The sequence below is a fragment of the Eschrichtius robustus genome, chromosome 4 (genome assembly GCF_028021215.1).
Source record: "Eschrichtius robustus isolate mEscRob2 chromosome 4, mEscRob2.pri, whole genome shotgun sequence".
NCBI lineage: Eukaryota > Metazoa > Chordata > Mammalia > Artiodactyla > Eschrichtiidae > Eschrichtius > Eschrichtius robustus.
Window position 1 is genome coordinate 48,067,378 of NC_090827.1, and position 27,978 is coordinate 48,095,355.

Consider the following 27,978-nt stretch of genomic DNA (forward strand, 5'->3'; position numbering starts at 1 on the left):
CGTGGCATAATTTGCTTCGGTTTAATAAAACTTCATTTATTTCTTTCTACCTTATTTATAGTTTTTTTCTTTTTCCTTTGTTTTTTTTTTCCTTCATCTGATTTTATCATTCTAAATATTCTAAAAAATGTTTTACAAGAATTTCCAAAATATCAAAGGACAAAGGACTAATCCTTTTTTTCCCTTTCTTTTTCAAAACCCTCCATATTTGATTATCAAAATGCATAGTTTCTAAACTATTTTCCTGAAGTTACCAATATGCTTGCTCTTCCATCTCTGAATACTAATTCAACATTAGGTTATTCTTAGGACATAATTGGGAAATAATTTCTGGTTTCCCTCCTTATATTTACTTTAAGGCTTCTACAAATGGGGAATACTACCACTGTCTGATATTAAGTTTCATTCTCCATTTGTATTCTCCCTATAGCAACCACCAGGGTTTCAACTCTGTATGATCATATGAGAACTTATTTGTTATAGCAGAGACGGCAAAACTAGAATACAGACACAAACAGTAGACCTCAAGGCTCATTTGTGGCTTCCCTCTGGGATATAAAGGAGAGTTGTATAATGGTATGCAAAGGGTTTCAACTTCCTCCTCGATGAGGAAAAAATCAGCTAAATTGGAGGGATGCGTGTCATCAAAATTTATTCAAAATTGAAACGATGTGGTTGGATTGCTAACAAATAGTTAATATTTGAAGCCCGGAACACACACACATACAACATACATGCGCACACACACACACACACACACATACACACACAGTTGGAAGGGGGTAACTCTAAACAGAAAAGTTTCCTATCTTGTTTTTAATCTTCTATTTTAAACTCCAAGCACTGTGAAGGAACAAAACTGGCCTACTTTAATGTAAAACATAGCGTCCTTTAGAAGCAGAAAATGTAATAAAGATAGGTTTTCTAAAATCAAATCTTAGGGCTCTGATGTAGAAGTAAAATGTTGGTCTTTGACTAAGGTTGCTAGCAGAATCCATACTTGAATTACAAATCAAAAGCACTTGAAAAATATTTGATTGTTTTATATTATATTATGCTATTTTATATAAATACGTTGCATCTTTTTTTCAAAGAATGATGAAATAAAAACTACCTAGCACAATTATATAGATGTTTTATTTCTTATGTTAAGTATCAGTTTACCATTTCTCAATTTAAAATTCATCATAGTTCCTCTGGAACATGGGATTGAGGGAGATACAAGGAACAATTCTAAGATTTCCTGTCATCTGTTTGGCGTCTTAGTTGCTATTCTGCAAATTAAATGGATTCAATTGCTATGGAGTTTGCTTAGTAAAGACTTTGTTTTACAATCTTACAGAGTGAACAATCTTGAAGAAAGGCAGATCAACAGTCAAGGGACTGGATGTCTGGAAGTCTCCAGAGAAAGATATAACCAGTGAACTTTTGTCAGCACGATTAAGATATTATTGACTACCTAAACTAATTCCATGAATACCATAAAAAGACCAATTAGAATATATTTATACCTTATAGTGCTGGGGATGGGGAAGATAGAAATCTTGTCAATTAGACTGATATTATTAAATAGTTCTTTAGAAAGAGATATTAGAATTAAAAGCAGTAAAATAAAATAGATTTCAAGGCTCCATCCAGAAGTAGCTTGGACAAGTCTGATAAACTCTCTAGGCAGACAACAGTTTTCTTCTCAGAAATAAGACTAGGGGCAAAATCAGGGACCAGTAAACTATACCCCATGGGCCAAATCCAGCCTATAGCCAGTTTTTGTAAAGAAAGTTTTGTTATACACATTCTTTTACATATTGTCTATGACTGCTTTTGCAATACAATGGTAGCATTGGGTATTTGAACAAACTGTATATCTGGCAGAGCCAAAAACATTTACTGTATATCCTCTCCAGAAAGATTTGCCAAATCGTAGAATAACTGATAATTAAGGTTTTGTTCAGTGCTGAACTATATCATACTAAAGGGAAAATTTGCATTTATTATCACAACTAGGAGTTGTTTGTGACTGTGAGTCAAAAAGTGTAGGTTCAAGTTCTAGCTTCTCAGTTTGCTAGTTTACTTAAACTTTCTGAGTTTGAATGAATGTTCTTGCTATAAAATGGAGATCATCATATCAGGCTGATCTCAGCAGAATTAAATCAGAAAGATTTAATTGGATAATGTGTAGAAAAACACTAAGGTAACATTACATTGTTAAGATTCTCATGTATTATTATTTTCATGGTACATATTTGAGCATCCCTTACAATATAAATCCTAAACAGTTATGAAATAAATAAAAATATTAATCCAATTTACTTAATCCAACTCTGCTGGGAGACATAAAAACATTAAAGTTTCCCAGGAAAATCAACATGTTAAAATAAGGGATTCTTAATTTAAATTCTAAAGAAGAATGGGCAGGAGAACTTGGGGCCTTGGTTTAAGCCCCTGCCTTACAACAGACTAGTTGTATGACTCAGATCATAATTCCATCAGGGATTCATTATATGGCAGGTGAAAACCAGGAGCTGGATTAGGCTATGAAAATAATTTTTCTGCTTAAATATATATGATAATATCTGGATTTTGAAATTTTGATTTGTCATCACCAACTATTCACAGGAACATTTTTTATACCTGCCTTTCCTTAATCCTTACTCCATCCCTATATCTAATCAGTTGCCAATTTCTATAGATACTCTGCAATGCCCCTGAAAATGTTCTCCTCCTTCTATTTCACTGTCAGTGCTCTCCATGCTTCTCTGAATTAATGTAAGAGCTTCACAAGATGTGTTTTGGTTTTTAATTGAACTCTTCTCCAATTCATCCTACACTCTATGATCATTTTAAACCCAGTAAAGTTGGGTTCCCATCATGGTATTGGTGGCTTTACATCCATCATTATAAATTTCTAAGCCTGGGCATCAAAGATTCTAGGTGATAACCTACCTTTGCTGCCTCACTTTCACTATCTCAAATGAAGAATCTTCATCCCACTCATCCCTGACTCTTGCTATTGCGTCCTGACAAAGTACCCCAATTTTAGTATTCCTTTATTCAAGGTATACATAATTCTACCTGGGATCCTACTTTCCCCTTCCCTATTTCTAGAAACTCTTCATATCTCTCAAAGTTTGAAATAAATACTGCCCTCTCTTCAGTCATGTCTGGATCTCCCAACAAGATCTAAGCTCTCTTATCTCTGCAAATCCATGACAAGTTGTGTCTTGCTTTCTTCAGCTATTTTTCAGTTTGCCTATTATATAACTAGGCCTTGTCCTTGTTATATGTTTGTAAGATTCTTGATGGCAAAGATTTCTTTCACAAACAAGCAGATGCATTTATTTTAATAAAATCAAAGATTTTTCTACATAGCAATTGCTAAATTTAAGAAGTGGCCTTTGGCAATATAAATATTATATTGTAAATTGACCCCATATGTGTAAATCATTAGATTTTGTAAAAAGAAAGTTTTGCAAAATGAAAGAGGTCAAATGATAGTTTTTAAATGGGCTATATAGGAAAAGAAAAAATATTAACTCTAGTCAAGACATAAGCAATATGCCCTTGTAGAAAGGTCAATCAATTCTAAGGAATGAAAAAATCGATATTATGTGCTTCTGTCAGCTCAGTACAGCTACATTCCCAGAGGCACATTCTGGGCTGTTCCCAGCATTTGCTGTGCAATGTCAAGGACGGCCTGGGATTGAACAGGACTGCCTTTACCTTAGGAAGCTCAGTCCTAGGAAGACATACATGTACACTGACAATCTTATTATTATTATTATTATGTTCAATCTTATTATTTTTAACTGTGGTAAAATAAACATAAAATTTAACATTTTAACCATTTTAAGTATACAGTTCTGTGGCATTAAGTACATTCACATTATTGCACAACAACACTCATTTAAAAAATATTTTTTCCTGGATAAAGTAATATAAGTTTATTGTAGAAAAGGAAAGGAAGAAGAAATCAAAACCTATTTGTAAACCTACCAGGGAGAAATAAGCATTGTGTTGGTATATACCAACACAATGCTTATATTCTTCTATAATCTTGTCTCTAACATATGTAATTTAAAAATTAGATCTTTTCATGCCTATGATTTTTAACCTGCTTATTAAACTTACCAATAATTTGAAAACATAGTCTCTAGTTCCAGGAAATACAGTCTTTTAAAAAAAATAGTTTGTAATAAGGGTGCCATGATATTTTAAAATAATAACTCATGTGATTATCTTCAGAGAGAGAAATTTAGTGACAGTCTTCTCATTTATACCATGTTTTATTCCTTCTTAATAAAAATAATTTGTTAAGTAAATTACCAAATAAACATTTCACTTTTGCATTGGCCATTATGTATATTTTTGTAAAATAGAATATTTAGTACTTAAAAAAAATCAATCAGTGTTTTTTTTCGACTTTCAAATTTTATTTTGTTTTCAATTTTTCATTTTTCTAAATAGCTATCTTTGCATATAAACAGATAATTGCTGTAGGATAAATTTCTAAGATAAAGTGTTTTGCAAAATGTGATACAGATTAGCAGAGTTCTTCAGAAATGTTATCTCAATGTTTATTTCCAGGAGCTGGGTACTCTCACCATCATTTGATATTATCATTCTATTCCTTCTTTGCCAATTTAATGAATGAAGTACAGCACATTGTTGTAACATTACTTTGATAAAAAATGAGAGTAAACAATTTCATACATTGATTAAATATCTATTTACCCTGATACTTCAATAAATACTCTGCTTCTTCAGTCATTTTCTAATATGGTGTAAATCTTTATTTATTAATTTATAACAGCTCTTCATATATGTATAACATCAATGTTGTCTTGTCCATTTGTGCTATAATATTCTTCATTTTGATTTTAATATGTATATTTGCATTTTTATAAAAGAGATTTAGTTTATGTAAATAGCTCTGAAAAATTATTTTATTACATTTTCTTTTTTTCAATTTATGTACCTGACATCTTTTTCAAAATAAAAAACAAATCATTTATGCTTTCTTTAGAAAAAATATGCAATATAAAATAAAACTTTAGGGATCTGCCTGGTGGTGCAATGGTTAAGAATCCACCTGCCGATGCAGGGGACATGGGTTCAAGCCCTGGTCCGGGACGTCCCACAGGCTGCGGAGCAACTAAGCCCATGTGCCACAACTACTGAGCCTGTGCAGTAGAGCCCACAAGCCAGAGCCGCTAAGCCCGCATGTTGCAGCTACTGAAACCCACACACCTAGAGCCTGTGCTCTGCAAGAAGAGAAGCTGCCGCAATGAGAACCCCAGGCACCACAACGAAGAACTAGAGAAAGCTTGCATGCAGCAACAAAGACCCAATGCAGCCATAAATAAATAAATAAATTTATAAAATAAAAGTTTAATGTTTTCAAAAATATTTTTAAATGATTTCATTATTATTTATTAAAAAAATCTTTTCCCAATTTATTTGAGACATCATCTCTATAAATGAATATGTGACGTCTTCTCTTCCCTGAGGCATAATTCTGACTTTTTTAGATTAATCCAGAAGCCTATTTTACAATACCACAGAATTTGAATTACTGAAACTTCATAATGTTTTTTTACTATCTTACAGTGCAATTCACTCCCTTTTGTTAATTATTTTCAAATTTGCCTTGGGGGAGAGAGCTTCAAGATGGCAGAAGAGTAAGACGTGGAGATCAACTTCCTCCCCACAAATACATCAGAAATACATCTACATTTGGAACAACTCCTACAGAACACCCACTGAATGCTGGCAGAAGACCTCAGACTTCCCAAAAGGCAAGAAACTCCCCACGTACCTGGGTAGGGCAAAAGAAAAAAGAAAAACAGAGACAAAAGAATATGGACGGGACCTGCACCAGTGGGAGGGAGCTGTGAAGGAGGAAATGTTTCCACACACTATGAAGCCCCTTCATGGGCGGAGACCATGGGTGGCAGAGGGGGGAAGCTTCGGAGCCAAGGAGGAGAGCGCAGCAACAAGGGTGTGGAGGGCAAGGCGGAGAGATTCCCACACGGAGGATCAGTGCCGACCAGCAGTCACGAGTCCAAGAGCTTTGTAGGCTCACCCGCCAGGGCGGGTGGGTGCTGGGAGCTGAGGCTCAGGCTTCGGAGATCGGATCCCAGGGAGAGGACTGGGGTCGGCTGTGTGAACACAGCCTGAAGGGGGCTAGTGAGCCACAACTAGCCAGGGGGGAGTCTGGGAAAAAGTCTGGAGCTGCCGAAGAGGCAAGAGACTTTTTCTTGCCTCTTTGTTTCCTGGTGCGCGAGGAGAGGGGATTAAGAGCCCTGCTTAAAGGAGCTCCAGAGACGGGCGTGAGCCGCGGCTATCAGCGCGGACCCCAGAGACGGGCATGAGACGTTAAGGCTGCTGCTGCCGACACCAAGAAGCCTGTGTGCAAGGACAGGTCACTCTCCACACCTCCCCTGCCAGGAGCCTGTGCAGCCCGCCACTGCCAGGGTCCCGTGATCCAGGGACAACTTCCCTGAGAGAACACATGGTGCGCCTGAGGCTGGTGCAACGTCATGCTGGCCTTTGCCGCCACAGGTTCGCCCCGCATCTGTACTCCTCCCTCCTCCCGGCCTGAGTGAGCCAGAAACCAGAAGCAGCTGCTCCATTAACACCGCCCTGTCTGAGCGGGAACAGACGCCTGCAGGCGAACTACACACAGAGGAGGGTCCACAGCCAAAGCTGAACCCCACGAGCTGTGCAAACCAAAAAGAGAAAGGTAAATCTCTCCCAGCAGCCTGAGGAGCAGCGGATTAAATCACCACAGTCAACTTGATGTGCCTTGCATCTGTGGAATACCTGAATAGACAACGAATCATCCCAGATTGAGGAGGTGGATGTTGGGAGCAAAGATATATATATATATATTTCCCTTTATCTCTTTTTGTGAGTGTATATGTGTATGATTCTGTCTGTGATTTTGTCTGTATAGCTTTGCTTTTACCATTTGTCCTAGGGTTCTGTCGGTCCGATTTTTTTTTTATTACATAAAAAATTTTTTTCTTAATAATTATTTTTTATTTTAATAACTTTTTAAATTTTATTTTATTTTATATTCTTCTTTCTTTCTTCCTTTGTTTCCTCCCTTTTATTCTGAGCCATGTGGAGGACAGGCTCTTGGTGCTCCAGCCAGGCATCAGGGCTGTGATACTGAGGTGGGAGAATCAAGTTCAGGACACTGGTCCACAAGATATCTCCCAGCTCCATGTAATATCAAATGGCAAAAATCTCCCAGAGATCTCCATCTCAACACCAAGTCCCAGCTCCACTCAAAAACCAGCAAGCTACAGTGCTGGACACCCTATGCCAAACAACAAGCAAGACAGGAACAAAACCCCATCCATTACCACAGAGGCTGCCTAAAATCAAAATGAGGCCACAGACACCCCAAAAAACACCACCAGATGTGGACCTGCCCACCAGAAAGACAAGATCCAGCCTCATCCACCAGAACACAGGCACTAGTCCCCTCCACCAGGAACCTACACAACCCACTAAACCAACATTAGCCACTGGGGACAGACACCAAAAACAACTCAAACTACGAACCTGCAACCTACAAAAAGGAGACCCCAAACACAGTAAGTTAAGCAAAATGAGAAGACAGAGAAACTCACAGCAGATAAAGGAGCAAGGCAAAAACCCACCAGACCTAACAAATGAAGAGGAAATAGGCAGTCTACCTGAAAAATAATTCAGAATAATGATAGCAAAGGTGATCCAAAATCTTGGAAATAACATGGAGAAAATACAAGAGACGTTTAACAAGGACTTAGAAGAACTAAAGAGCAAACAAACAGTGATGAGCAACAGAATAAATGAAATTAAAAATTCTCTAGAAGGGATCAATAGCAGGATAACTGAGGCAGAAGAACGGATAAGTGACTTGGAAGATAAAATAGTGGAAATAACTACTGCAGAGCAGAATAAAGAAAAAAAGAATGAAAAGAATTGAGGACAGTCTCAGAGACCTCTGGGACAACATTAAACGCACCAACATTCAAATTATAGGGGTCCAAGAAGAAGAAGAGGAAAAGAAAGGGACTGAGAAAATATTTGAAGAGATTAGAGTTGAAAACTTCCCTAATATGGAAAAGGAAATAGTTAATCAAGTCCAGAAAGCAGACAGAGTCCCATACAGGATAAATCCAAGGAGAAACAGGCCAAGACACATATTAATCAAACTATCAGAAATTAAATACAAAGAACAAACACTAAAAGCAGCAAGGGAAAACAACAAATAACACATAAGGAAATCCCCATAAGGTTAACAGCTGAACTTTCAGCAGAAACTTTGAAAGCCAGAAGGGACTGGCAGGGCACATTAAAAGTGATGAAGGAGAAAAACCTACAACCAAGATTACTCTACCCAGCAAGGATCTCATTCAGATTTGACGGAGAAATTAAAAGCTTTACAGATAAGCAAAAGCTAAGAGAATTCAGCATCACCAAACCAGCTTTACAACAAATGCTAAAGGAACTTCTCTAGGCCGGAAACACAAGAGAAGGAAAAGACCTACAATAATAAACCCAAAGCAATTAAGAAAATGGTAATAGGAACATACACATCGATAATTACCTTAAATGTAAATGGATTAAATGCTCCAACCAAAAGGCATAGACTGGCTGCATGGATACAAAAACAAGACCTGTATATATGCTGTCTACAAGAGACCCACTTCAGACCTAGGGACACATACAGATTGAAAGTGACAGGATGGAAAATGATATTTCATGCAAATGGAAATCAAAAGAAAGCTGGAGTAGTAATTCTCATATCAGACAAAATAGACTTTAAAACAAAGACTATTACAAGAGACAAAGAAGGACACTACACAATGATCAAGAGATCAATCCAAGAAGAAGATATAACAATTGTAAATACTTATGCACCCAACATAGGAGCACCTCAATACATAAGGCAAATACTAACAGCCATAAAAGGGGAAATCGACAGTAACACAATCATAGTAGGGGACTTTAACACCCCACTTTCACCAATGGACAGATCATCCAAAATGAAAATAAATAAGGAAACACAAGCTTTAAATGATATGTTAAACAAGATGGACTTAATGGATATTTATAGGAGATTCCATCCCAAAACAACAGAATAGACATTCTTCTCAAGTGCTCATGGAACATTTTCCAGGATAGATCATATCTTGGGTCACAAATCAAGCCTTGGTAAATTTATGAAAATTGAAATCCTATCAAGTATCTTTTCTGACCACAGCACTATGAGACTAGATATCAATTACAGGAAAAAAATCTGTAAGAAATACAAACACATGGAGGCTAAACAACACACTACTTAACAATTTCACTGATTTCACTGATGAAATCAAAGAGGAAATAAAAAAATACCTAGAAAAAATGACAATGAAAATATGACGTCCCAAAAGCAAAACATATGGGATGCAGCAAAAGCAGTTCTAAGAGGGAAGTTTATAGCAATACAATCCTACCTTAAGAAACAAGAAACATCTCAAATAAACAACCTAACCTTATACCTAAAGCAATTAGAGAAAGAAGAACAAAAGAACCCCAAAGTTAGCAGAAGGAAAGAAATCATAAAGATCAGATCAGAAATAAATGAAAAAGAAATGAAGGAAACAATAGCAAAGATCAATAAAACTAAAAGCTGGTTCTTTGAGAAGATAAACAAAATTGATAAACCATTAGCTAGACTTATGAAGAAAAAAAGGGAGAAGACTCAAATCAATAGAATTAGAAATGAAAAAGGAGAAGTAACAACTGACACTGCAGAAATACAAAGGATCATCAGAGATTACAACAAGTAATTGTATGCCAATAAAATGGACAACCTGGAAGAAATGGACAAATTCTTACAAATGCACAACCTTCCAAGACTGAACCAGGCAGAAACAGAAAATATGAACAGACCAATCACAAGCACTGAAATAGAAACTGTGATTAAAAATCTTCCAACAGGGCTTCCCTGATGGCACAGTGGTTGAGAATCTGCCTGCAAATGCAGGGGACACAAGTTCGAGCCCTGGTCTAGGAAGATCCCACATGCCACAGAGCCACTGGGCCCATGAGCCACAACTACCGAGCCTGCACGTCAGGAGCCTGTGCTCTGGAACAAGAGAGGCCACGACGGTGAGAGGCCCAAGCACCGCGATGAAGAGTGCCCCATGCTCGCCGCAACTAGAGAAAGTCCTTGCACAGAAAGGAAGACCCAACACAGCCAAAAATAAATAAAATAAATAAATAAATAAAAATTAAAAAAAAAAAAATCTTCCAACAAACAAAAGCCCAGGACTGCATGGCTTCACAGGCGAATTCTATCAAACATTTACAGAAGAGCTAACACCTATCCTTCTCCAACTCTTCCAAACTATAGCAGATGGAGGAACATTCCGAAAGTCATTCTACAAGGCCACCATCACACTGATACCAAAACCAGACAAAGACGTCACAAAGAAAGAAAACTACAGGTCAATATCACTGATGAACATAGATGCAGAAATCCTCAACAAAATACTAGCAAACAGAATCCAACAGCAATGCAAGGATTCTTCAATATAGGCAAATCAAGCAACATGATACACCATATTAACAAACTGAAGGAGAAAAACCATATGATCATCTCAATAGATGCAGAGAAAGCTTTTGACAAAATTCAACACCCATTTATGATAAAAACCCTACAGAAAGTAGGCATAGAGGGAACTTTCCTCAACTTTCTTCCTTTCCTCAATAAAGGCCATATATGACAAACCCACAGCCAACATCGTCTTCAATGGTGAAAAACTGAAACCATTTCCACTAAGATCAGGAACAAGACAAGGTTGCCCACTCTTATTCAACATAGTTTTGGAAGTTTTAGCCACAGCAATTAGAGAAGAAAAAGAAATAAAGGAATCTAAATCGGAAAAGAAGAAGTGAAGCTGTAACTGTTTGCAGATGACATGATACTAAACATAGAGAATCCTAAAGATGTTACCAGAAAACTACTAGAGCTAATCAATGAATTTGGTAGAGTAGCAGGATACAAAATTAGTGCACAGAAATCTCTGGCATTCCTATACACTAATGATGAAAAATCTGAAAGCGAATTTAAGAAAACACTGCCATTTACCATTGTGACAAAAAGAATAAAATATCTAGGAATAAACCTACCTGAGGAGACAAATGACCTTATGCAGAAAATTATAAGACACTGATGAAAGAAATTAAAGATGATACAAATAGGTGGAGAGATATGCCATGTTCTTGGATTGGAAGAATCAACATTGTGAAAATGACTCTACTACCCAAAGCAATCTACAGATTCAATGCAATCCCTATCAAACTACCACTGGCATTTTTCACAGAACTAGAACAAAAAATTTCACAATTTGTATGGAAACACAAAAGACCCCGAATAGCCAAAGCAATCTTGAGAACGAAAAATGGAGCTGGAGGGATCAGGCTCCCTGACTTCAGACTATACTACAAAGCTACAGTAATCAAGACAGTATGGTACTGGCACAGAAACAGAAACATAGATCAATGGAACAGGATAGAAAGCCCAGAGATAAACCCACGCACATATGGTCACCTTATCTTTGATAAAGGAGGCAAGCATATAAAGTGGAGAAAAGACAACCTCTTCAATAAGTGGTGCTGGGAAAACTGGACAGGTACATGTAAAAGAATGAAATTAGAACACTCCCTAACACCATACACAAAAATAAACTCAAAATGGATTAAAGACCTAAATGTAAGGCCAGACACCATCCAACTCTTAGAGGAAAACATAGGCAGAACACTCTATGACATAAATCACAGCAAGATCCTTTTTGATCCACCTCCTAGAGAAATGGGAAGAAAAACAAAAATAAACAAATGGGACCTAATGAAACTTAAAAGTTTTTGCACAGCAAAGGAAACCATAAACAAGACCAAAAGACAACCCTCAGAATGGGAGAAAATATTTGCAAATGAAGGAACCGATAAAAGATTAATCTCCAAGATTTACAAACAATGCATGCAGCTCAATAACAAAAAAACCAACAACCCAATCCAAAAATGGGCAGAAGACCTAAATAGACATTTCTCCAAAGAAGATATACAGATGGCCTACAGACACATGAAAGAATGCTCAACATCATTAATCATTAGAGAAATGCAAATCAAAACTACAATGAGATATCATCTCACACCGGTCAGAATGGCCATCATCAAAAAATCTAGAAACAATAAATGCTGGAGAGGGTGTGGAGGAAAGGGAACACTCTTGCACTGTTGGTGGGAATGTAAATTGATACAGCCACTATGGAGAACAGTATGGAGGTTCCTGAAAAAACTACAAATAGAACTACCATACGACCCAGCAATCCCACTACTGGGCATATACCCTGAGAAAACCATAGGTCAAAAAGAGTCATGTACAAAAATGTTCATTGCAGCTCTATTTACAATAGCCAGGACATGGAAGCAACCTAAATGTCCATCGACAGATGAATGGATAAAGAAGATGTGGCACATATATACAATGGAATATTACTCAGCCATAAAAAGAAATGAAATGGAGGTATTTGTAATGAGGTGGATGGAGTTAGAGTCTGTCATACAGAGTGAAGTAAGTCAGAAAGAGAAAAACAAATACAGTATGCTAACACATATATACGGAATCTAAGGGGAAAAAAAAAAAAAAGGCCATGAAGAACCTAGTGGCAAGACGGGAATAAAGACACAGACCTACTAGAGAATGGACTTGAGGATATGGGGAGGGGGTGGGGTGAGATGTGACAGGGTAAGAGAGTGTCATGGACATATATACACTACCAAATGTAAAATAGATAACTAGTGGGAAGCAGCCGCATAGCACAGGGAGATCAGCTCGGTGCTTTGTGACCACCTAGAGGGGTGGGATGGGGAGGGTGGGAGGGAGGGAGATGCAAGAGGGAAGAGAAATGGGAACATATTGTATATGTATAACTGATTCACTTTGTTATAAAGCAGAAGCTAACACACCATAGTAAGGCAATTATACTTCAATAAAGATGTTTAAAAAAAAAAAAACATAAATAGAGTTACAGATGTAGAAAACAAACTTATGGTTACCAGGGGGTAAGGGGGGGTGGTGGTGGAAGGGATAAAGTGGGAGATTGGGATTGACATACACACATTACTATATATAAAATAGATAACTAAAAAGGGCCTACTCTATAGCACAGGGAACTCTACTCAATACTCTGTAATGGCCTATATGCGAACAGAATCTAAAAAAGAGTGGACATATGTATATGTAAAACTGATTCACTTTGCTATACACTTGAAACTAACACAACATTGTAAATCAACTTGATTCCAATAAAAATGTTTTTAAAAAACTAAGAAAAACTGAAAAAAAATATCATGTACAATTTTAAACTTTCTGTGAAGCTTTATCATCTTTTATATCTTGCTCTTCAGTACCTCTTTAATGATTTTCATAATATGTTTTCAGGGGCTTATTCAAAGGATCTAAACAGAAATTGATCAACACCTATAACTATATTACAACATAGACTCATAATGCTTAAAAATAACTCTATAAAGAATTATGTATGTGTTCATGTATTACAAGTCAGTTGTAACTTTTTATGTATAAAATCTGTTTATGCTACGCAAGAGTTTCATTTAGTTTTCATTGTGAGTATTGCAACATCCTGGACAACTCCATACCCATGATACCCGTAACAACACTCAATTTTCAGGGAGTTGAAACTTTCTTAACTACATTTGCTTTTCCACCAAAACTCAAAGTGTATATGAGTCATTCCAGATGAATTAGTCAAAGGCGAAGGACAAAAATCATTTAATAACTAGTAAAAAACAAAAATTGATATCATTACAATCTTGGTCTGGGAAGACTTTTAAGGTTAGCATTCCAGACAGAATCCAGAAATTAATAGATTTATTCATTTCACTTCTTAATAATTTTAAATTCTATAACCAAATAAACAATATGATAAAAGGAATTTTATGTCTTCCTTTTTAATTCTTACATGTGTAATTTCGTTTTCTTGCCTTAACATGCTACTATTTCCACCAAAATGTTAAAAAAAGAAGAGGACTGGTGGACATACTTGGTTTTTTACCTATCTCAAAGGAAATACTTTCAGAATTACCCTAATGATAATGGTATTTGCACTAATTTTTGTTGCTTCTCTTTATAAGATTAATACTCTTCTATTCCTAGTTTGCTCAGGCTTTGTTGTTGTTGTTAAATCATTAATAGATTATTTTTCTTGATTTAATTGTGATACTCGTCTAATGGTGCTTGTATATATTTACATATACATATACACACAAACATATATACATAATATATCATACATATATACACATATCCATGCATATATCTGCCCTTGAAATATATATATATTATATATTATTTATATATTTACAGATTGATAGATAGATAGATACATACATACACAGGCATATATATTTGCATTTGGTTTGCTAATGTGGGGAGGATTTTACATACATATTCAAGTGTGAGTCTGGGTTAAAATTTTCCTTTCTTACACTGTTCTTGTCATCAGGATGGCTATCAAGGTTTTGCTAGCCATATAAATAGGAGAGGGTATCTTTTATTTTATTCCCTGGAAGACTTTATATAAGATTATACTTAATTCTTATTTGGTTGTTGTGTAGAACTCACTGATGAAGCCATCTGAGCCTGGATTTCATTGTTGAAAAAATTTTGACTAATAACTCAATAAAATAGTAATTTGATTTCTTTAGTGGTTATAGGAGCATTCAAGCTTTTTATTTCTTCTCAAATAAGAACTTAGTAAGTAATATTTTGTAGTAATTTGCCCATTTCATTTACAATTTTAAAGTTATTGGCATAATGTTCAAAATGTTCTTTTGGTGCCTAAAGTATCTATGGTTATAATAATCTTTTTATTCTAAATATTAGCTAATTGTGCTTTCTCTGTTATTCTTTTTTTTTCTTGATCTCTTTTCACCCATTTCTCTATTTTTCTAAATTGTTTCAAGTACCAACTTTGTCCACACTTTGTACAATACCATGATATTTTCAACTTTATCTTTTATTTATTACTTCCTCCTTTATGTACTTTGTCATTTATTTTATTGCTCTTTTTCTAGTCTCTTTATGTGAATGTCAATCTCATTAGTTTTGGGTATTTCTTATTTCCTAATATGAGCATTTAGGTCTGTGAATTTCCTTCTAAGTACTGCTTTAGGTGCATCTTACAGGTTTGGTATTCTCAGTATTTTTGTTATAATTGAAAATAATTTCTAATTTTATCACAATTTCTTCTTGAATGAATTGAATATTTAATGTGTATTTCTCAATTTTAAAATGTGTGGGATTTTTCTAGTTATCCATCTGATACTGACTTTTAATTTCAGTGTGTCTGAGTACATAATTTGTATTATGTCAACCCTTTTAGACCATTTACCATTTCTTTTAAAATTACATCTTTCAAAAAATTCCTGGAGTTTGAGTAATTTCCATTATAAAATTTCTGAGCTATTTTACTAATCAAACAAGAATAAAAAACAAAGTAAATTATATTTGAAAGAAAATGAACCTTTGCATCTGAGATTAAAGGAGAACTCTTGATGGGATAAACTACCTTCTCTCCTGGGGTCACAGAAACTCTCCAGATGCAGTGTGTATAAGATGGGTAGCCATTTGGAAATCCTGGGGAGGAAAGGTTGCCATTGGATTCTTGTAGGGTTTCTCCACATGCTGAAAGAAAAAAAAAAAGTTTGATTTTCTTAAAAGATGAAAAAGATAAGATTATTCTCTAATTTTTATGAAAGACATTGGCCTCATAAATAAAATCTCCAGTCTTTTGGTGTTAGACAAGAATATATATTTGTATTTTATAAAACACTTTTCCTTTCTAAGTAATTTCTCTTTACGTCTTTCTTACTAGAATTTCATTATACTTAATCGGATTACTATAGCTAACCATATAACAAGATTATGAGATAAATAACCTGAAGAACCACAAAGTTCTTCCTCATGGAAACCTTTCTCATTCATTCTCAAGGAGCCAGTAGCCAACTTATACGTCACCCATATTCAGCTTCAGGCCAGTGGATACCTGGTTGATGTGGCTCTGGGACCACACGAAACATTCCATTAGTATATTTGGTGTAGAGTGAGGTTAATTTTAATAATGAATACCATATCAAAGTTGAAAAAAGAAATCTTAAATAATAATGAATAAATAATCAATAAGAGGTGCCAAAATGTCACACACAACGAAAATATTTTTCAAAATAAACTGGAAAAAAATTGAAAGATAAAAACATCATGGAAGGGCTTCTCTGGTGGTGCACTGGTTAAGAATCCGCCTGCCAATGCAGAGGGCACAGGTTCGAGCCCTGGTCCGGGAAGATCCCACATGCCACAGAGCAACTAAGCCCGTGTGCCACAACTACGGAAGCCTGCGCACCTAGAGCCCGTGCTCTGCAACAAGAGAAGCCAACGCAATGAGAAGTCCGCACGCTGCACTGAAGAGTAGCCCCCGCTGGCCACAGCTAGAGAAAGCCCACGTGTTGCAACAAAGACACGATGCGGCCAAAAATAATTAAATAAAATATAAAAAAAGTGGAAACAAACTTAAAAAAAAAAAATCACCAAAGATTCAAATTTTCAAATAAGATGTAGACATTTATTTATTCTCTGTTTTCTGTCAATCATAAGTAGAAATTACTGGAAAAGCAATTATATTTTCCTCTTACTAAGCCTTTCTAATTTCTTGGAAGTGATTACCAGTCATCTGAAATAGCAAATAATAATCAGTTACACAGCTTCAAGATCTGTGTGATTGATATCTATAGGCCATTTCAACAAAGGCAAGAACAGAGCATAATTAACTCTGTTTCAGCCAAGGTTTGTAGTTAGAAGCATTCTATAATGGATTTTCTTGTTGTTTTTGCAAGACATGGTATGAGCCACATGAACCTAGGCTGCTTTAAGTATCCTTAATTCAAGAATAATTCCTATACTGCAGCCAGTTTATATAAAGATTTATATAAACATGTTTATAACCTTCACTCAACAATTTGAAAGAACAGCTCCTTCCCTCTGAAGGGACTGAAATAAAAACTGATATACTACCATATTATAGAATCATAGCTCCCAGCAAGTGAACTCTTGTCTCATCAAATCAATAAATTATAAATGGTCTGCATATCTTGATTTAAATGAAGAAACAAAGATGATGGCTTTGAAAACATAAAATAGAGCTGTAAAAACAGTCTGATAAGATATAAATATTTATTTAGAAACACAGATATTATATTTGCACAACAAAATAAATTTAAAGTAAGAGCAAGCCGTGCTTAATCTGATGAATAGGCAGATAAAAGCAATTTCAGAATGAAACAAAAATGCTCAAGGTAAAACATATATAATCAGCACTTTCCAAGAATCATCTAAGGATACTGGTAAATGTGACATTACAAGAACCCTTAGAAAAAGGAAAATTTGTTAAGATTTATTAATGCAGACAATGTGCTTCTAACTAGGATCAGTTTAGATGCTGAATAGTCATTTGGGAATTGAGTGGGTTTCAAAGAAAAAAGGCTGCAATTTACAGTAGTTTAGAAATAAATTCTGAAATAATTGAAAACTCCACTAAGCCACATAGAATGCTGGTACTGGACTTCCTAAAGTGGAATTTAAAAAATTAAATATATTTGACTCACAAATGTAAACAAACACTACGGTTCTGATAAAAAAGATAAAAACTCTCTAAAATGTAAAAAAAACAGAATATAATTCAAAAATTAAATAAATCTATTATATAGCACCTGCTTATAATTCAAGAAGTACAAACACATATTGTCAAGTTGTGGTAATCATTTGTGCATTTTCCTCAATAAGTGTGGCTGTCCCAGGCTACGTGATCACTATTTCAGAAAATTTCATCAACTTTCCTGGCCATTTGTTGATTCATGTGAAGATATATTAAAAAAACTTTAATATTAAAAGAACTAAAGGAAAATTAACAAGGAAAAGATGGTACTACTAAGTTAAATACATAGTCTGTCCATTTACTCAGAAAGCTATGTGGATGAGAAAAGAGAAGTTGAGTCATGGCATTACCCCTTGTTAATTATGTCATACAAGCAAGTCTCAAAAGCTTCAACTTCAGTTTTCTCTTCTGTAAAGTGGCTATCTTATTAATATGTACTTCATAAAGTTGTGTTGTAGGAGTCAAGTATTGTGATGCCCAAAGATCTCTTTTTAACCCTTAGATACCTCTGACACAGGTAGGAAGACTGTGCGCTTAATTGTTAGAATGTATCTTTGAGCTCGAAAATGCAGTCTTATTTAAGAGCAAAAAGGCATAAAGAAATATACAAAGGCAAATTATTATCACTCTCCTAATCAAAATTACTCTAAACATAATTCAGAAGTTAAACTTCTATCTCTCTAGGCAGATGACATGATCTTATATGTACAAAATTATAAAGATTCCACAGACAAAAAAAAATACTGTTAGAAGTAATAAAAAATACTCAACAAAATTGCAGAATACAAAATCAACACACAAAATCAGTTGCATAAACTAGCAACAAACAATATGAAAAGGAAATTAAGAAAACAACCCCATTTATAAGAACACCAAAAAGAATAAAATATTTAGGAATAAACTTAACCAATAAGGCAAAAGACATGTAAGGTGAAAACTATAAAACATTGCTGAAAGAAATTTAGGGAGACAAAAAAATGTGTTCATGGATTGGAAGACTTCATATTGTTAAAATGATATCCTTACTACCCAAAGCAATCTACAGATTCAGTGCAATCCTTATCAAATTCCCAGTGGTGTTTTTTGCAGAAATGGGGAAAAGTGCTTAAAATTCATATAGAACCACAAACCCTAAATAGCCAAAACAACCTTGGGAAAAAAGAACAAAGCTGGAAGCCTCACACTTCTTGACTTCAAAACATATTACAAAGCTACAGTAATTAAGAGTATGGTACTGGCATAAGAGAGACTTATAGACCAATGGGACAGAATAAAGAGCCAAAAATAAACCCACACCTAAACAGTAAACTGGGATCTTCAACAAGGGTGCCAAGACGGTACAACTTGGAAAGGATAGTCTCTTCCATAAATGGTGTTGGGGAAATTAGATATACACATACAAAAGAACAAAATTGGACCCTTTTCTTTCATTATACACAAAAATCAACTCAAAGTGGATTAAAGAGTTAAAAGGAAGACCCAAAATTGTAAAATTCCTAGAAGAAAAAACATATGTGAAAAGTTCCATAACTGTGATCTTGGCAATGATTGCTCAGATAGTGACACTAAAAGTACAGGCTTTAAAAGCTAAAATAGACAAGGGGGACTACATCAATCTAAAAAGCTTCTGTGCAGTGAAGGAAACAATCAATAGAGTGAAAAGCAATCTTTGGAATGGAAGAAAACATATGCAAATCATGCATCTCATAAGGGGTTACTATCCAAAATATATAAGGAACTCTTACAACTCAATAGCAAAAAAGCAAACAAAGAACAACAAACCCCAAATAACCAAATTTTAAAATGGGCAAAGGACTTGAATAGACAGTTCAAAGAAGACATACAAACGGCCAATAGATACATGAAAAAAATGCTCAACATCACTAATCATCAGGGGAATGCAAATCAAAACCACAATGAGATATCACCTCACACCTGTTAAGATGGCCATTATCAAAAAACAGGAAATAACAAGTGTTGGTGAGGATGTGGAGAAATTGGAACCACTTTAACTGTTGGTAGGAAAGTAAAATGGTGCAGTCACTGTGGAAAACAGTATGAGTTTCCTCAGAAATTATAAATAGAACTACCAAATTATCCAGCAACTCCACTTCTGGATATTGATGCAAAAGAACTGAAAACAGAATCTTGAAGAAATACATACACTCACATATTCATTGAAGCATTATTCAGAGTAGCCAAGAGATAGAAACAAACTAAATGTCCATCACTGGATGAATGAATAAAGAAAATGTGGTATATACATACAATGGAATATTATTCAGCCTTAAAACAGAAAGAAATCTGTCATGTGCTAACAACATGGATGAACCCTGAGGACACTATTCTAAGTGCAATAAGCCAGTCACACACAGAAGGACAAATACTGCAGGAGGTTTCTAAAGTAGTCAGACTCAAAGAGGTGGAAAGTAAAATGGTGGTTGCCAGAGTTTGGGAGGACAGGAACAGGGAGCTGCTGTTCAATAGGTATAGAGTTTCAGTTTCAGTCATGCGAGCTGGAAAAGTTCTAGAGATCTGCTGTAAAGCAATGTGTATATAGTTAACAGTACTGTATTGTGCAATTAGAAGTTTGTTAATAGGACAGGTCTAATGTATGTGTTTTGCCAAAGTTAAAAAATAGTTAATAATAAAAAGTTCTTTATTCTATGATCCATCTCACTTTTGCATCACATGATTCTAGTGTAACTTACCTCTTCCAAGATAGAAAATTGTGTTTGAATTGTATAAATGCTACTTGGATTGTGTGTGGCTGAGAAATTATTACAAATTCTTGTGTTATTAACAATATGGTTAAATTTACTGCTGATTGTATTTACATCTACAGATATTTTCCCAAGCAAATGTCTACAACATCCACCAAATATCAAAGATTGAGAATCCTTTTTCCATTTTTTTATAAGAACACTTTACAATTTTACTAACTCTAAATAAAACAGACAATAATGTATTATATAAATCTCTTCCCCCAAAATCTTGATAAACTCTAGAGTAGGGGAAGAAATAAAACTATATCTAATCAACTTAGCACTACCTAATTAACTTTTTCATACATCCATGGCTCCCTTAAACTTTTATATGTAATAAATAAAATTTAGATTTAAAATTATTTTAAGATAAGGAATGTTAAAAGAAATCCCAAGTCATCTGAGCCATAATGGTGAGATTAATTACTGAAATATTTTAAAATCTATTTCAATAGTAACTCCCTAGCCAAGTTTGAATCATCTTTGAAGATGAAGCACAAACCAACTCCAAGAAGCCTTCCTCATTCCAGGGTGCAGCTCAGTTTAGGCACCCCTCTCAGAACTGCTTTAGCATCCTTTACTGATGAGATTTACTTCCTCAACAAGTAATATTGTCTGTATAATCCCACAGATGATTGGCTATTTGTGTGTATAATCTGTGCTTCCTTCTCTGTGGCCATAATATCTGGTGCAGTACTTTCCCCATATTAAAGCAACTATTTCATTCATACAACAACTTATTGAGCATCTAACTTATATCTGATTCAGAATACCCTGAGGAAAAAGCCTAACTCCAATCCTAAAGATTATACTCTAATTATACTCTAATGTGGTAAATGACAAGTGAATTGATGATTATAGGAGTAAGACATAAGGCCAGAACCAAATAAAGCATTTATCAACATGGGAATCCTGGGAGACCAGCGAGTTTTTAAGTAGGAGGTTACATAGGAGTCAAATTCTGAATATGAGTTAGGATTTAGCCAGGAGGCAGTTAAGAGTTTTCTGGCTGGAGGAAGAAGCAAGAGGCAAGCATACTGTAGTGTCAGGGGCTGAATGAAGTAGAGGTGAGAAACTAGGCTGTAAGGGAAATACCTAGAGAAGAGGCTGGGGGAAGAGACAGGGGAAAATCTTGAAAGAGACTTTGAGAAGGAAATCAGCCTTTATCCTAGAAGAAGCAGAGTAAGATTTGCATATTGAAAAGTCACTTGAACAGCAGTGTGGCCAGAGAACTAAAGAAATGTAAGGATGGAGGGAAGAGCTTACTTAGGAAACATTGTAGCAATCCAGACAAAAGAAGAGGATCCCTAGAATAGGGGATTCACTTCAAGAACATGAGGTAAATACCAAGAAGGCAGCAGGACTGACTAGTTGTGGGAAGTGAGGCGAAAGGAGGAAGGAAGTAAGAATGCCCTCCAGGTTCTGGCTTGGGAAGATCTATGTGTGGTACCATCAACTGAACTAAGGAATGTTTTATGGGAGAAGAATAAATGGGTCCATGAATAAGTGGGAAAATGGCTAAATTCTTTTTGCATGTTGGCAATATATTTTAGTCAAGAATTGTACATAAGCACATATATCAAGGGTATTCTGGCTGGAATCTCAGAGCATTATATAAGGAATTAAAGAGATTAATATTTTAGGTAACTAAAAAGAACCTCATATTAATTAAAAAGTAAATTTAATGTATGAGTGTTTAAAACGTATCTGGTATTCAAATTCCATGAACACTGAAACTGGTCTTCCATCCCTACAACCACACAGATGTGCATCCATAGACGTGGATATCCTGTACATATACTGTATGTGTAACAACACTTTTAAATTTGTAAACATAGATTGTATGTGGGTTCATGTGTGAATACACATACACATTTATATAATTATGAACACTCTAATCCTCAGAAGCTCCTTTATTTTTAGATATTAATTTACTTTATTTTTTCCTAGTTTTATTATGTTACTTGACATTTAATTAAAGAAGATTTACTGAGAGAATATTACGTTTGACAGTTGGCATAAGTATGAGGTAGTTATAAGCCAAAAGTTCATGGGACTACAGAAAAACTATATTAAGAGAAAATGCAAATAAAGACCAGAGACTGTATTAGAAGAAGAGTTCAGCTTCAGGAGTTTAGAAATTAAAAAGGAAAGTAATCCTAAAATTAGATCCAAGTAGAGAAGAATACATTTAGAAAATGAGAGTCACAAGAAAAAGAAGGCCCCCAAAAAGAGAGAGAACAAGACAACAAATGAATCATTTATGAAGAGAAGAAGATGCACCACCACTCACACACCTCAGAGAGGATCTCTTTCACAAGCAGACTGCTGATTACCGGGATAAAGGGAAGATGAAGACCATTCTCTGCCCCATGTAGATGTTTCTATATGTTAATGAGCAAATATTACATTTGTGAATGAATCAGCTAGCCCTCTCTTGTACCCTACAAAGAAAGTTTCCTGGACTGGTACCAATAATCACAGTAAACTTAGTTAATATAACTTCCCAATAGTTAAATATATATATAAATAAAATTTAAACAAAACCTATGTAAAACTTCAATGATTAATATACCCATCTTGTCTCTGAATGTCTGCACAAATTATTAGAATAGCAGCCAGTTAAAACTTTTATAGTTATTTTACCACTTGTGATCTTAGTATCTGGAACAAAAAGTGAATTCCATAGGTATTAGTTTCCATAAACAAAAAAATTTGGGAAAAGCTGAGTTAAGCAAAGTTAAGCATGTATCTTTGATATAAGCTATTTCAAGCATTTTGAGTATATAGGAGGTGCATAGAGTAATAAGTATTTCCAGTTTGGAAGCAGAATCTTTTCTTTCTTGGACCAGTAAGGCATTAGTGTTCCCTTGGAACATTGTTATTAAGACCTTCCTTTAATCTTTTTTCACAACTTTAATAGCAAACATTTAGTAGTTCACTAGAAACATGGTTAGAACTTATATTTTGCAACAAAGTTATAAATTCCACTTAATTAAATTTAAATTTATATACTGTTAATGATGGTATTTGGAAGAAAAGATCATTCAGGACTCAATTCTGAAGTTAAAATAAAGGATATTCTTTTTATGTTGACAAGGAAGCTCTTAATTTGACTATGAAATCATGCAACCATTTAACAACAACTATAAAACAACGTTTTTTTTCTCTTTTACTCATTAAATTAAAAGAAATAAAGCTTACTATCCCTGTTCTTGAAATATGATCTCTAGCAATTTGTTTTTAATTATACCAATGGGTGTTCCAGAGTTCTCTCCTATTTCATTTTATGATTAGCAACTTTGAACTGAATATGTCAGTCACATGCCAGCATGAAAAGAGACAAGTAAACAGTTGAGTAAATTGTGGCTTATTTATCTGTAAGAGCACTATCAGGCACAACTATGCTTCTGAGTTTGGGTGGTGCAATACCTGGACATCTGTACAGCTTTCTTGCCTGTGCAATATCTCCTTTGCTTAAACGGGTTCGCTGACCAATTGCTGGACGTATGCCATTATCATCACGTGAGGGGAGAATGGTATCCAGAAACATCCCCCTGAAAAAAATCAGAAGCAAGTCACACATAAGTCACCAAATTAAGACACATATATTCCTCACAAATATGCTTTTTTTTCCAAACTCAAACCAATCAAAGGAGAAATATATCAGTGTTAAGATTTAAAGAGTGTGTCAGACTTTCAAAACACCTTCATCAAAGTAGAAGAAAATTGTGTGCTAAATGTGTATGGCTAATATAAAGTCAGTGATGGCATTCACTTTTTCCTTAAAAATGTATATTATTTGTTTTTTAAAATCTAAAATTCTATATAGTCCCTATCAAGTACACTATGGTTCTTGTTTTGGTAGCTCAAGATCTAAAAACAATTAAATTACCAAGTTGTCAAACAATTCTTCCTCATAGCGATCTATTTTCTTAAGAACAGCTTATAATAAATATTTTTTAGATTACTAAACGTGTAAAAGTCAAAAAAACAAGTATGTTAATATTTTTAAATTAAACTACTAATTTAACCTAAGTATTTTTTGAAGTCAAATTATTACAGTATATGTTACAAGAACGAGGAAAAACAAAGAGTGTCAAATTTTAGGAAGTTTAAAGCAAAATAATTTTGTCACACACACATAAATACAAACACACATATACATATAGTGTAAAAACTTCATGGTAAAATTTATAAGTAAAAAAAAAAAAACAACTAAGCAATGCACTAATAACGTTAAGCTACAGATACTGAGCTTTTTCACACCCAAGGTTGTGATACAAACTTGCTATGCATGACTAAAACTTCTGAATACAGTAAACTAAAGATACAGTCTAATTTTGCAATGAATATTAACATTTGTAGCTCTAAAGAAAGTAACTGAGCTTAAAAGTTAAATGGATTGGGAGACTATTCCAAATGGTGAGGATGGATTGTATATAAAGAGACACTTTTTATAAAAGTATTTTAAATTAAGAAATACAATTATTTAAAAAAAAAAACAACTTTGAAACTGGGATGAATGATGGAACAGCTTCTTTCCAAAATTTTTAAATGAAAAATTGTATTTAAACTGCAGGTTAAAAGAACAACATTTTAGCTCTACTTTTTCTTCCTTTAAGAAATATTTACTGGGAATTCCCTGGTGGTCCAGTGGTTAGGACTCCACACTTCCACTGCAGGGGGCATAGGTTTGATCCCTGGTCGGGGAACTAACATCATGCATGCCACGTGGCATGGCCAAAAAAAAAAAAAAAAAAAAATTTACTGAGCATTGTTATAGACCTACAGACCTGGATTTATAGCAGTAAATAAAAGAAACAAAAATTCCTTCCCTTAAGATTCTCACATTCTAATGGAGGGAGAAAGTCTTTAACAAAGATTGATAACTGAGATAGTGACAGATACTTTGGAGAAAAATAAGGAAGAGAAGATGAATATTGATTATCCACTGATGGGATAGCTTTTAAATAGAGTGATCCAAGTAAAGCTCACTTGGAAGTTGACATTTTAGCCAAACATCAAGGAAGTGAAGGCGAGGTAAATGTGGGTAACTGGGAGTAGAGAGTCACAGAGAGAAAGAACTTTAATACAGCAACCCTGAGATGGGAGGATGCTTTGTTTGAGTGTCAAAGTTTAACTTTTAACCTGAGGAAAACTCTTAATATGTGGATGATGGTAAACAGAGGTATGACATGATCTATAAGTAATTTATGACTAACCTCCCTAGCTTCTATGTAGGAGTGGTGATCTTTAGATAAAACCCAGATAACTCAAATAGATACTGGAACTCTTTTAAAACCAAATCTAAGTCTCTACAAAATTCCATATGTATACTACCTGAGATGAAGGTAGGGAAGGGGAACTAATGATCATCAAAAGTGAGAGCTTGCACACACTTAATAAAACACAACTCCAGCTAGGCCAGTGCAACTGAAGGGGAAGTTGAACTATAGGGTAGCACCGAGAAAAGTTATTCTTCAACTTTGCTGCACAAATCAACAGATACATTAAGTAGGTAAGTCCAAATTAGTGAAGTGTTACAACTTCTGCAGTACTTCAGTACTAATGAAGTATTCACTATTTTCTATTCCTATTTCTAAAAAAAAAAAACCATAGTCTTCGAAAAATTTTGTGTTTTCCAGTTTTCAAAAAAAAAAGATTCAATTTTAAAAGGTCAAGGACATCTTGGAGAAGATATATTCAAACTCAGGTGATAGAATGATGAATTTTGGCTCATTTAATCTATGGAGGTAATCTGCCTTCCATTTGTATGGGTGTCAGTCACCCATTCTTTTGATCTTTCTTTGTGGTCAGAAAATTAACAATTCTCTCCTTCCACAACCAGGCCATTAAGCAATGTAGGCTCTTCCTGAACATTCTTTCAGACAGACTATAGATGGGGTCACTTACTAATCTTCATTTGTTTTACCTACACTAGAAGAGTGAATTAACTGTGCTTTTCATAAAACTTCATAAAATTTTACAATTCTCTTATTAGAAATGGGCAGTTCCAATTTGCAAGCATGTACATTACAAATTATCTATGCATATAAAGCCCCCTATATGCAGCCCTGTTCTTCCCACAGTAAGTACCTAAATCTGCTCATGGGAAATATTGATGAAAACAACTAAAACTTTTGTAGACTATCTGGGTTCAGAATAGAAGAAACTATAAAACTTCAAATACTTACATTAACAGAATGAAGGACAAAAGCCACATGTTCATCTAATTGATGCAGAAAAAGCATTTGACAAAATTCAACACACTTTCATGATAAAAGCACTCAACAAACTAGTAATAGAAGGGAACTATCCCAACATAAAAGGTCATATATGAAAAACCTACAGATAACATCATGCTCAGTGAAAAACTGAAAACTTTTCATTTAAGATCGGGAAGATGGCAAGGATGTTTGCTCTCACCATTTTTATTCAACATAGTATTGAAAGTCCTAGCCAGAGAAATTAGGCAAGAAAAAGAGTCAAAAGGTATACATGTTGAAAAGAAAGAAGTAAAGTGATCTCTGTTTGCAGATAACACGATCTTATATGTATAAAATCCTAGTGAGTCCACCCAAAAACTATCAGAACTGATAAATGAATTCAGCAAAGTGGCAGGATACAAAATCAACACTCAAAAATCAGTTGCATTTCTATACAATAACAGTGAAAAATCTTTAAAGGAAATTAGGAAAACAATTCCATTTAAAATAGCATCAAAAAGAATAAAATACTTGGGAATAAACTTAACCAAGGAAGCAAAAGACTTATACACTGAAAATTACAAAACATCACTGAAAGAAATTAAAGAAGACACAAACAAATGGAAAAACATTCTATATTTATGGATTGGATGACTTTATTTGTTAAGATGTTCACATTACTCAAAACAATCAACATAATCCCTATCAAAACCAAAATGGCATTTATTGTGGAAATAATAGAAAAAATAACAGTTCTAAAATTCATATGTAATCTCTTAGAACCTTGAATAGCCAAACATGTTTTGAAAAAAAAGAACAAAGGTGGAGGACTCACAGTTTCAGATTTCAAAACATATTACAAAGCTTAAGTAACTAAAACAGTGTGATATTGGCATAAAGACAGACCTATAGAACAATGGAATTGAACAGGAATAAAATACACCTTAGTATATATAATGACCTTTAACAATGGTGTTAAAGGTATTAACTCAATGGGGAAAAGATAATCTTTACAACAAATGATGTTGGGAAAACTGGATATCCATGTGCAAAAGAACAAAGTTAGACCCTTATCAAAGCCATATATAAAAATAACTCAAAAGAGATTAAAGACCTGAATATAAGACCCCAAATTATAAAACTCTTAGAAGAAAACATAGGGGAAAAGCTTCATTACATTGAATATGGCAATGATTTCTTGGATATGACACCAAAAGCATAGGCAACAAA

General features: G+C 34.6%; 1 protein-coding gene across 1 annotated transcript in view; it reads right to left on the minus strand.

The window, feature by feature from the left end:
* The window catches only part of TLL1 (tolloid like 1), a 220,235-nt gene that overhangs the window by 62,728 nt on the left and 129,529 nt on the right, over positions 1-27,978 (minus strand). Inside the window, exons 8-9 of the mRNA XM_068542094.1 lie at positions 23,972-24,096; positions 15,636-15,751 (exon numbers count right to left, since the gene is read on the minus strand). Of these exons, the coding sequence (XP_068398195.1) occupies positions 15,636-15,751; positions 23,972-24,096 (241 nt within the window). The remainder of the gene's footprint in view (positions 1-15,635; positions 15,752-23,971; positions 24,097-27,978) is intronic.